The following is a 10,641-nucleotide window of genomic DNA, read 5'->3' as shown; positions in this document are numbered from 1 at the left end:
TATATCCACATGCTTCACGAGCTACAAGACACGACGTTAGGGTCCTTGTTATCAGCTTTGATGCAACATTGCGTGCCACCGCAACGGCGGTTTCCACTGGAAAAAGGTTTGGCTCCACCGTGGTGGCCGAACGGTNTGTGATTTTAACACTTACCTGATAATCGACCTTTGATATCCTGGTAGTGAAGATCTGACCAGATATATGCAGCTGAAAACATTCATCACATCCAGATCTGACTAAGTTAGATCATATTATTGATAACAACAGAGATATCATAAACAAAAAAAAAAAAACAACACTAGAGAATCAGACAAACCTTTCAGGCAAAAAGAACAAGAGCAAGATTTCAGCTCGTCGTCAGCTTCCATATTATGATTAACACATCCCATACCGTCAACACTGGAACATCTGTTCATACTAAACGATTTGATACTCTGAGAATTAGACAACAACACACCCGCCTCTTTGCTATTGCTGCTACTTAACACAGTCATGGCTAAGTCTTCACCAGTAACAGCATCAGTTTGACTGGCACAAACAGTCAAGTTCGAGTCCTTGTCAGACATCTCCTTAACAGCATCATTACCACCTTTAGAAGGAGGCTCAACAACCATATCAACGGCATTGGTTTCACCCTGTGATTCTTTTACATGGAGATTCTTATTATTATTATCATCAGAAGAAGAACCTTGAATGGTATCACTACAAGTCCTAGTACTCTCCTTGACCAAGTCGTCAACAACTAAACACAACCTCTTGGAAAACTTAACCCCGGAGCCTTCGCGAGCAACAACAAGGTTCTTACCAGAATCATCACCACCAGATTTCAGAAGCAAATCACCAAGAAGCGACGAAAGCCCTCTCTTGCTTGGAACATTATTAGTCATATCACACAATGGACGACGTGTTTCCTTGGGCACTACTAAGCTGCACCTATCTCCAGTCATCTTCACCAGAAAACAACAAACAAAAAAATCTATCATTTTCAAGCAAGAAGCCAAAATCGAAACTTTTTACACGAAGATGCAAAAAAAAAAAAAAATCAAAAAAATCAAGAAAACCCTAACAAGTTCAATAAACACCCAAAATAAGAAATTAAACAAAACCCTCATAAATTCGGAATCGTAAACTAAGAGGACGCAAGAAACCGAAGCGATTCGTACATTTGAGAAATGAAGAACCCTAAAAATCAACAAAGGGACAAAAATCAATTGAGTTCTGGGTTACTAACCAATGAAATGTTGGCATCCGTCGTTGGCTGAGAAGAAGAACAAGAATATAAAAAAGTCACAGACGTGTGAGTAGTGAGAGAGAGAGAAGGAGAGAAGAATTAGGGTTTATTTTTGAGGTTGTTGAGGCGGGAACTAATCTTAAGATTTTCCCCGATCTAAGATTTTGCGTTTCGAATTTGGGCGTCGGACTCGGAGCGGGGGGAAGAGAGGAGGAGTCACGCGCGGTCCCGCACTCTTTTAATGGGCCAAAACTAATCTAAACCCACTGGGCTTATCACAACAAAAGCCCAGGTTTTTTTTAGTTTACGTTGTGCCACGTCAAGTCAACATATCTTATCAGACAGGAAAGGAAGGATCACCTCGAAAAGCACACCAGAACCAGCCAAAACTTTATCCACTAATATATCTCCACGTCATCTTGATAACTACGTGTCCACGTCATCTTCCTTGTCGTAAAAGCATAACACTTCTCTCTCTGTTCATAATCCAAAGAGAAAGAAAAGGTGAAACCTTTCATCATCAAGACTCAAGTTTTTTTGTTTAATGGAATCGCGGCGAGGGATGATGAATCCGAGGGCGGCGGAGGAGGAATCTTCTTCCGACCTAGTTGCGATGAGGAGAATCCAAAGATTGTCTTCGCACATTTCTCCCGACGTGACTGCGCCGCCGTCGCTACCGTTGGTGCAGGCGGAGAGGTGTTCGTCGAGGTCGTCGAAGAAGTTGGAAGTCAACGGGGAAGCTTTGTCTCTGTACATGAGGGGGAAACATATGGATATACAGGAGAAAGTTTTCGACTTTTTCAATTCCCGCCCCGATTTGCAGACGCCGATCGAGATCTCGAAAGACGATCATCGGGAGCTGTGTATGAATCAGCTGCTAGGACTTGTTAGGGAAACTGGGATTAGGCCGCTTAGGTATGTCGCTGATGATCCGGAGAAGTATTTCGCGATTATGGAAGCTGTTGGAAGTGTTGATATGTCCTTTGGGATTAAGATGGGCGTTCAATACAGGTTAGTGAATTTGAATATTTTTAATAGAACTAGGCTTGTCTTGTTTCGTCATTGGATTTGGAGATTTCAAGATTTGAGCTTTTTGTTTTGTCATTAGTACTTTTAGCTTCGCTATCAACTTTAAAGTTGAAAGCTTTTAACTTTTCCTACTGCGAATGAGTAAGTTAGTGATTTAAAGATTTTGTTTTGTGGTGTCGTTCTCGATGGAAAAGTGTGATCTTGTTTTGTATCATATGAGTTTTAAATAATATTGGATTCGTAGTCTGCGTTTGATTTTTTTATACATGTACATTTGCAGTCTTTGGGGAGGGTCTGTGCTCAATTTAGGAACCAAGAAGCATAGAGACAAGTATTTTGATGGCATTGACAATCTCGACTACACCGGTTGCTTTGCCATGACTGAACTTCACCATGGTGAGTGATGATGACTTATGTTTCCTCAGCATCTAATACTCTGTCTCAATGGCATACCCTGTGTACTAAGTACCTCTCTTTTGTTTACTCAAGGGTCAAATGTTCAAGGTCTTCAGACCACAGCCACATTTGATCCACTTAAAGACGAATTTGTAATTGATACACCTAATGATGGAGCTATCAAATGGTGGATTGGAAATGCTGCAGTTCATGGGAAGTTTGCCACTGTTTTTGCCAGGCTTATTCTTCCAACTCATGATTCCAAAGGAGTTTCGGATATGGGTGTTCACGCCTTCATTGTTCCTATAAGGGATATGAAAACGCACAAGACGCTCCCTGGTGTTGAAATCCAAGACTGTGGACATAAAGTGGGACTTAATGGAGTTGATAACGGTGCATTGAGATTCCGTTCTGTGAGAATACCCCGTGACAATCTTCTCAATCGTTTTGGAGATGTCTCCCGAGATGGCAAGTATACAAGCAGTTTGCCAACGATCAATAAAAGATTTGGGGCAACACTCGGTGAGCTTGTAGGTGGTCGAGTTGGCCTTGCATATGCATCTGTTGGCGTCCTTAAAATCTCTGCAACGATTGCCATCCGTTACTCCCTTCTAAGACAACAATTTGGTCCTCCAAAGCAACCTGAGGTCAGTATTCTCGATTACCAGTCTCAACAACACAAGCTCATGCCGATGTTAGCCTCCACCTATGCATACCATTTTGCAACTGTATACCTTGTGGAGAAATATTCAGAGATGAAGAAGACTCATGATGAGCAATTGGTTGCTGATGTCCATGCACTCTCTGCTGGGCTCAAATCTTATGTAACGTCTTACACCGCCAAGTCACTCTCAGTATGCAGAGAAGCGTGTGGAGGACATGGTTACGCAGCTGTTAATCGATTTGGAAGCTTGAGAAATGATCATGACATTTTCCAGACATTTGAAGGAGACAACACAGTGCTTCTTCAACAGGTCCTTTCACCTTTTAAGAAACTTTTCACTTCTTTTGAGAATATAATCATGCTCATAGTTTTGTTTATTTTCTTTCAGGTGGCTGCTGATTTATTGAAGCGTTACAAAGAAAAGTTCCAAGGCGGGGCGTTGACAGCTACATGGAGCTACTTGAGAGAATCAATGAACACTTATTTGTCTCAGCCAAATCCTGTTACAGCTCGTTGGGAAGGTGAAGATCATCTACGAGATCCGAAGTTCCAACTAGATGCTTTCCGGGTGAGTTAGTGTTACTCATATATAATCTCTCTGACTCTCACTGCCTTCATTTATTACAATTGTTTTCTTTACATTTGTCTCCTCAGTATCGAACATCGCGATTGCTACAAAATGTGGCAGCGAGATTGCAGAAGCACTCAAAGACTCTCGGTGGTTTCGGTGCGTGGAACAGATGCTTGAATCATCTCTTGACACTTGCAGAATCTCACATTGAATCAGTCATTCTCGCCAAGTTCATCGAAGCTGTTAAAAAGTAAGGATCACACCAAAACCTTTCCTTAATAAAACTTCAGAAATCAAGTTTTGTAAATTTCTTATTACAAACCTGTGTATTTTCTTCAGCTGTCCGGACCCAAGTGCAAGAGCTGCTCTGAAACTAGCATGTGATCTTTACGCATTGGACCGAATCTGGAAAGATATAGGAACGTACCGTAACGTGGATTATGTGGCGCCTAACAAAGCTAAGGTTTGTTTTGTTGTATAATAATCCACAAATTGTATCGGTGATTTATTATTTCTCGATTATAAATGGTTTTTAAACATAAATCTTGTTCTTGTTTGCAGGCAATTCATAAACTGACAGAGTATTTGAGTTTCCAAGTAAGGAATGTGGCGAAGGAACTAGTGGATGCGTTCGAACTACCTGATCATGTTACTCGAGCACCAATTGCCATGCAATCCGATGCTTACTCACAGTATACGCAAGTAGTTGGATTCTAAAAATGTGAAGAACAAATAATATATCATCACAATGAATGATCTTTTGATTTGAAGCAACACAAAACCGAAAAACAATTTATACGGATGTCTATTTGTATTTGTTGTTGTTGATTCCACGGGAGAAAAATAAAACAAAGTAATAAAAAATGTCAGAAAAGCCATTATTATATCATTTATGACTTTTACATTCGTAAAATTTTACGATTTAACCTTCGAATATAATGAATTTACATAAGCTCATATCACCAAACAAATTGATAATTACACCGACTTTTATATTAAAGGCGTGGGTAAAACGTGGTGGGGCGTAAGGTATATAAATTGCAGAGGTCATGTAAATCCCTCGAATCCTTCACAAACATCCAAACCTCTAGAACTGTCATCAATTAAAACCATCCTTTTAACATTCAAAAATTTTCAAACTGACATCATACTGTTATTAAAAAAATGTCAAATTGTCGGATGACTATCCTAGCTAATGATGTAAAAAGTTTATTCACTAGCGGAATTCTAGGTTACACGACCCATTGTTAATTCCCCAAGGTAACTCTTGACCACATGAAAACATTATTTCTATATTGAGCCGAAAACAAAACATTACTTTATTTCATTTTGCTTTCTTAGGACATGCAATTTTAGTTCCAGACAAGACGAGCATATCTCGACACGTCCCTCTCCCAACATGCACACCTCCTCCAAGCTCTTTTACATATAATAGACTTAATTACGATATGTCACAAGATATCGCGATCTATACATGTAAGTAACTTAACCGCCAATAAAGTCAATATCAATCACGTATATATAACATAAACTCGAGCAATCGCAAGGGATCATTTGTTTTTACAAATCATATATAGATAATTATAGTAAAACTATACACTCAAAAACACTAAAAATGGTGGAGGTCCAAGATTTAGAACCACTTAGTCCAATTCAAGACGAAGATGACGATGATTTCGAAGAAGACGAAGGCGAGTTTGATCGTTTCGGTGAAGACATCAGCTACGACGATCTCAAGAAACGCATGTGGAAAGATCGAAACCTCATGTGTAAGCTCAAACAACAAAAGAGAGACAATCACAACTCCGTCATCTCTTCGCCGTCGTCATCTTCCACGTCAGCATCCTCCCCTGTCTCCTCCTCCGCCNTCCCAACATGCACACCTCCTCCAAGCTCTTTTACATATAATAGACTTAATTACGATATGTCACAAGATATCGCGATCTATACATGTAAGTAACTTAACCGCCAATAAAGTCAATATCAATCACGTATATATAACATAAACTCGAGCAATCGCAAGGGATCATTTGTTTTTACAAATCATATATAGATAATTATAGTAAAACTATACACTCAAAAACACTAAAAATGGTGGAGGTCCAAGATTTAGAACCACTTAGTCCAATTCAAGACGAAGACGACGATGATTTCGAAGAAGACGAAGGCGAGTTTGATCGTTTCGGTGAAGACATCAGCTACGACGATCTCAAGAAACGCATGTGGAAAGATCGAAACCTCATGTGTAAGCTCAAACAACAAAAGAGAGACAATCACAACTCCGTCATCTCTTCGCCGTCGTCATCTTCCACGTCAGCATCCTCCCCTGTCTCCTCCTCCGCCATCGTGCGCCGAGCAGAAGCTTCACGCCGCAAGAAAATGGCTCGTTCTCAAGATTCGGTGTTGAAGTATATGATGAAGATTATGGAAGTTTGCAAAGCTCAAGGTTTCGTTTACGGAATCGTACCGGAAAAAGGTAAACCGGTTACCGGTTCTTCAGACAGTTTAAGACGTTGGTGGAAAGAAAACGTTCAATTCGATCAAACCGCTCCAAACGCCGTTTCTGATTATTTGACGTTAGCGGCTGCTCAGTTAATCTCGTCAAACGAATCTCTAGACCCGAATTCTTATATCCACATGCTTCACGAGCTACAAGACACGACGTTAGGGTCCTTGTTATCAGCTTTGATGCAACATTGCGTGCCACCGCAACGGCGGTTTCCGTTGGAAAAAGGTTTGGCTCCACCGTGGTGGCCGAACGGTACGGAGTTATGGTGGGGAGAGCAAGGAGCTGCGGCGTTTGAGCACGGTCCCCCACCGTATCGGAAACCACACGATCTTAGAAAAGCTTGGAAAGTGAGCGTTTTAGCGGCTGTGATTAAACACATGTCGCCGAATTTGGAGAGAGTGAGACGGCTCGCGAGACAGTCTAAGTGTTTGCAAGATAAGATGATGGCCAAAGAGACTGATACTTGGTCTCGTGTGTTGAACCAAGAAGAAGCTCGTCTCAAACGCCTCACAGTCTCAGATAACGAGGACAAGGATGGAGATCAAGAACCTTCAGGATTTACTTGTTTCGATAAAGAATCTTCACTTAACCCCTGTTTTCTTGTAGCGCAAGATCAAGAACCGGCGGTGTCAATGAGGAAAGACAAAAGGGCTGATCAAGAATGGTCGCCAAATGCTTGTTTTCTTGTCGATCAAGAATCGTTCGGTAACAAGAGAAAAGGAGAGTTTGTGGGACAAGAGGCAATGTTATCAAATGTATACACTTGCCAAAACTCGAGTTGTCCTTCAAGTGATGTAAGTTTAGGATTCGTGGACAAGAACTTGAGGACAGGTCACGAGATCGAGTGTCTCTACGGAAATCAAGAACCGATGAACCATAGTAGCGGTGGCTCAGACGGGTATGTTCGGTCAATGACTACGAGTGACGATGATTACAGCGCCAGCTCGAGAGCAGAGGACACAAGAGATTATCATAATCAAGATGGAAACTGGCTAGATTATCTCTGGTTCGAGAGGTTACATGACTTAAATTGTTCTGATCAAGGATTTGAAGATCAAACAAATACCGAAGTGGATTTGAACCAATTACCAGATCATTCTGATTCGAATCAGACCATGAACGAGGAAGCTTTCTCATTATGGGACATGGGTTGTGAAGACAAAGATGTTTACATGTCTCAAGATTGAAAACATCTCAACTTTGGAATATATATATTCTCTAGTTGTTACAATGTATTAAAAAAACAGAGTTAAGAGAACAAAAACAGAGAAAATTTTGTTTGTTGTTTTGTTGATGATCCAAAGCTATACAATCAAGAAAGAAAACCTTTTTTTTTTCATTTTCAAAAAGAATTGTAACAAATCTTAGTCATAAAAACTATGCCTTTGTGGAATGCAATCTTCAACCAATCTTGCACCCGCACAAGAATAACCTTTCCTGAATCTACCTTTGTTCAGACTCTTCACATCAACTTCTACTGCAAAGATCGCGCAAACCGGTCTATGATCCGAAAACCTCGATTCGCCACGGATATATGAAAGCTGTTCTATGCCTTCACCTCTCCACAGAATCCGATCACACCTGCAAACATAAAACAGATTTTTTTATGAATCAAAACAACACCACAAAAAAACATGGTTTAGTACTGTCTAGGATTAGAACTTTGGATAATATACCAAGCAGGAGTACGGCGTTTTTTCTTGGACTTGGTCATTTCTCCAGCATAAGCATCTGAGTTCTGAGAGTACTTATAGGTTGGAGCAAAAAATATTTGACCTTCTTGAAATCCTGAGAAGACTCTTCCTGCTCCTCTTTCCATGTTTAACTGAATCATTTAAAGATCAGAGAAGTTAGTAAACCGGGAAAAGAATTAAGAATTCAAAAGACTTCAAGAACATTTTTATAATATAGTACAAAACCTGGTCTCTCTCAAGTAGAGTGTCCCAATCATTGTCTTCTAGTAATACTCTTGTCTCTTCGTAGGTTAAAGCAACTCTGTAATTCAAGTCTCCAAGCCAAAGTACTCGGCTGCAAATTCCAAAACATACTCTTTTAGCGGTTTTTATAAAATTTTATAGAAAGAGAATGATTACGACTTCAAGGAAAAACATACTCATGATCAATGATTCTTTCGGGTGCGCGACAAATAGGGTTCTTGGTGAGTTTGGGGAATTGAGTATGTTTAAGAATCTCAGCTACATCTGCGTTTCTTCTCAGCTCATCACCTTCTTTCTCACCAGATGCCAAATGACTACACACAAAGCAAAAGCTTGTTTGGTGCAATGACATGCTGATAGCAATACATCCCTGTGCAAAAAAAACACACAAAGATTCAGATCCTTATGCTGATGTCAGAATCTTTATATTATATAGATAGAAACATGTTTTACCTTGTTCCCTAAGCGACCCATGATTCCTCTCCCAACAGAGTCAAGTCTAAGATGAGAGATATGTGGAATCAACTCTTTTCTAGCCCAAACAGACAAAAACAAACCAACCATTTGTTTACTCGCAATCAACCGATAACTCATTTGTCCTGGCATCTTCGTAGTCGCAGGAACATCATCAAACAAGAAATTCTCATGAACCCTAAAATTCTCAGCCTCGGCATTGTTGTTACTGTTATCTGTCATAGGATCACTAAACTTTTTCGATCTCCTAGCTTCCCAACCAACCGAAGTAGTATTATCACTAACTGGACAGTTACAAGTCTTCAAAAGACTTGAATCAACACGAAAGTTTCTGCTCAAGACTTTAAGATTCGGTCTTTGAAAGAAACTAAGACTACTTGGTGTTCTTGATTCTTCATTACCACAGCTACTACTACAAGAAGTTGTTCTTGAAGCAGAGTAAGCAGCGTTTGAATAAACAGAGTCTTGTCTCGGTTTGTTTAAAGCTTGACTTATAAGAGCTAACCATTTAGCTGCAGGCTCGTTATCTTCAACCACTAAAACGTTTCCTGCACTTAGAGGAACAATCTCTTGAAACCTGATAATGAAAAAACCAATACAAGAATCGTTATAAAGATTGAAACATGACTTTATTAAGACCCATGAACCCCAATAAAAGTTTCAAATTTTAGTCATATCATACCCACAGATATATAAATCGGCTGTGCCTTCAACGAGTAAGAAGTCTTCTAGGTTAAGATCATTGTTTGGTGTTCTTCCTCCTACGTTCCACGTAGCTAGAAACACCCTGAGATTTCATAAAACAGAGAGTTTTGAATCTGAAACCAAAAAACGAAAAAAAAAACACAGAGAGATAGATTAGATTAGATATTCAAACCTGAGTTCACGAATCTCTGTAGTTGGAGCCATAGGCCTATCGAAACTCGATAGATTCAAGCCTTCAATTCCAGGACTTGACTTCCTCTCTAACAAATTTAAGGGGAATAAAAAAGAAGACCCTAAAGTTACATTGCTTAGAAATAAAAACAAGGGATCAAGAAAACCCTAAATTAGATTAAAGGCCTCGACGAAGAGACGAGTCCAAGAAGGAGAAAAAAAAATCTAAAAAAGTATTTTGACAATTTAGTACGATTTAGACATCGCTATCGTAATCATGTGAAAACTTGTCAAATGTTATGGGTAGGTTACCAACAAAATCTCAAATAATTCCTAACCACACATTGAAAAAGATGATCAAAATTATACCAGAAGCAGTCTTCCAAATCATTGGAGAAGTGTTGTCAAGAACCGATTTCTTCCGAGAAGCCATTCGTCGCTCCAAATCTAACAAAAGGCACGAATGATCCAAATTCCATTATTTGATAAAAAAAAAAAAAAAATCGAATCGAATGATTTTTGTTTTCTTGTGGTGTACGTAAATCGGTTAAAGAAGAGATTATTTACCATTGTTGTTGTTGTTGTTGTCTTGATCATCATCATTAATTCCTCTGTAGTTCATATTATTATGAGACGCATCATCTTCTTCTTCTTCTTCTACTTTACAAAATCGTCTTGATCCGAAAATCTTAGGAAGAATTGACTAAAACAAGGAATGTTGTAAAAAATTGATTAATTGAAAGAGAATTAATGGGTTTCACGTCGTGACATTTTCCAAGAGAATCAAAATCTATATTAATAATTGAAGGAGAAAGAGAGAGAACCTTCTTCTTAATCTCGCTTCGGAGGCTGTTCTCAGAGTCGCTATCTTCTTTATTGGAACTCATTCATCAAAATCTTCTTAACACAAATTATAAATTGGAAACAAAGAGACAGAGAGAGAAGTTATTATT

The 10,641-nt window shown here is 39.4% G+C and overlaps 4 protein-coding genes across 5 annotated transcripts in view; 2 read left to right on the top strand and 2 right to left on the bottom strand.

Moving 5' to 3' along the window:
• Positions 1-1,441, bottom strand: part of LOC104727160 — a 9,419-nt gene extending 7,978 nt beyond the window's left edge. Inside the window, exons 1-3 of one of the 2 annotated variants that reach the window (XM_010446184.2) lie at positions 1,233-1,441; positions 318-948; positions 155-208 (exon numbers count right to left, since the gene is read on the bottom strand). In XM_010446184.2, coding sequence (XP_010444486.1) covers positions 155-208; positions 318-948 — 685 coding nt within the window. In that variant the 5' untranslated portion in view covers positions 1,233-1,441. The remainder of the gene's footprint in view (positions 1-154; positions 209-317; positions 949-1,232) is intronic. The other variant, XM_010446186.2, reaches the window with a different exon arrangement.
• LOC104727159 (acyl-coenzyme A oxidase 2, peroxisomal) lies at positions 1,708-4,781 on the top strand. The gene is made up of 7 exons (XM_010446183.2): positions 1,708-2,243; positions 2,542-2,657; positions 2,751-3,631; positions 3,710-3,889; positions 3,976-4,142; positions 4,232-4,355; positions 4,454-4,781. The coding sequence occupies exons 1-7, from the start codon at positions 1,777-1,779 to the stop codon at positions 4,607-4,609; spliced, it is 2,091 nt and encodes a 696-aa protein (XP_010444485.1). The 5' UTR covers positions 1,708-1,776; the 3' UTR covers positions 4,610-4,781.
• LOC104727158 (ETHYLENE INSENSITIVE 3-like 5 protein) lies at positions 5,852-7,740 on the top strand. The gene has a single exon (XM_010446182.2). It carries the CDS (start codon positions 5,984-5,986, stop codon positions 7,586-7,588), a length of 1,605 nt encoding a protein of 534 aa, XP_010444484.1. The 5' UTR covers positions 5,852-5,983; the 3' UTR covers positions 7,589-7,740.
• On the bottom strand, positions 7,729-10,599 carry LOC104727156 (type I inositol polyphosphate 5-phosphatase 5). Its single transcript, XM_010446181.1, has 10 exons — positions 10,513-10,599; positions 10,256-10,391; positions 10,058-10,135; positions 9,690-9,777; positions 9,495-9,599; positions 8,792-9,389; positions 8,515-8,708; positions 8,321-8,429; positions 8,078-8,226; positions 7,729-7,982 (listed from the first exon to the last, which is right to left on the bottom strand). The coding sequence occupies exons 1-10, from the start codon at positions 10,573-10,575 to the stop codon at positions 7,766-7,768; spliced, it is 1,737 nt and encodes a 578-aa protein (XP_010444483.1). The 5' UTR covers positions 10,576-10,599; the 3' UTR covers positions 7,729-7,765.

The sequence above is a fragment of the Camelina sativa genome, chromosome 11 (assembly GCF_000633955.1).
Source record: "Camelina sativa cultivar DH55 chromosome 11, Cs, whole genome shotgun sequence".
Lineage (NCBI taxonomy): Eukaryota > Viridiplantae > Streptophyta > Magnoliopsida > Brassicales > Brassicaceae > Camelina > Camelina sativa.
The sequence above is the reverse complement of the archived record's forward strand: the minus strand, read 5'-3'. Positions and strand labels throughout refer to the sequence as shown.

Coding starts and splice junctions, on each gene's coding strand:
- LOC104727159 (XM_010446183.2), top strand. CDS start 1,777: ATGGAATCGCGGCGAGGGATGATGAATCCGAGGGCGGCGGAGGAGGAA. Junction 2,658..2,750: donor CATGACTGAACTTCACCATG/GTGAGTGATGAT, acceptor TGTTTACTCAAG/GGTCAAATGTTCAAGGTCTT. Junction 4,356..4,453: donor TGGCGCCTAACAAAGCTAAG/GTTTGTTTTGTT, acceptor TCTTGTTTGCAG/GCAATTCATAAACTGACAGA.
- LOC104727158 (XM_010446182.2), top strand. CDS start 5,984: ATGGTGGAGGTCCAAGATTTAGAACCACTTAGTCCAATTCAAGACGAA.
- LOC104727156 (XM_010446181.1), bottom strand. CDS start 10,575: ATGAGTTCCAATAAAGAAGATAGCGACTCTGAGAACAGCCTCCGAAGC. Junction 9,778..10,057: donor GATTTGGAAGACTGCTTCTG/GTATAATTTTGA, acceptor TAAATTTGTTAG/AGAGGAAGTCAAGTCCTGGA. Junction 8,709..8,791: donor TGGGTCGCTTAGGGAACAAG/GTAAAACATGTT, acceptor TTTTTTGCACAG/GGATGTATTGCTATCAGCAT.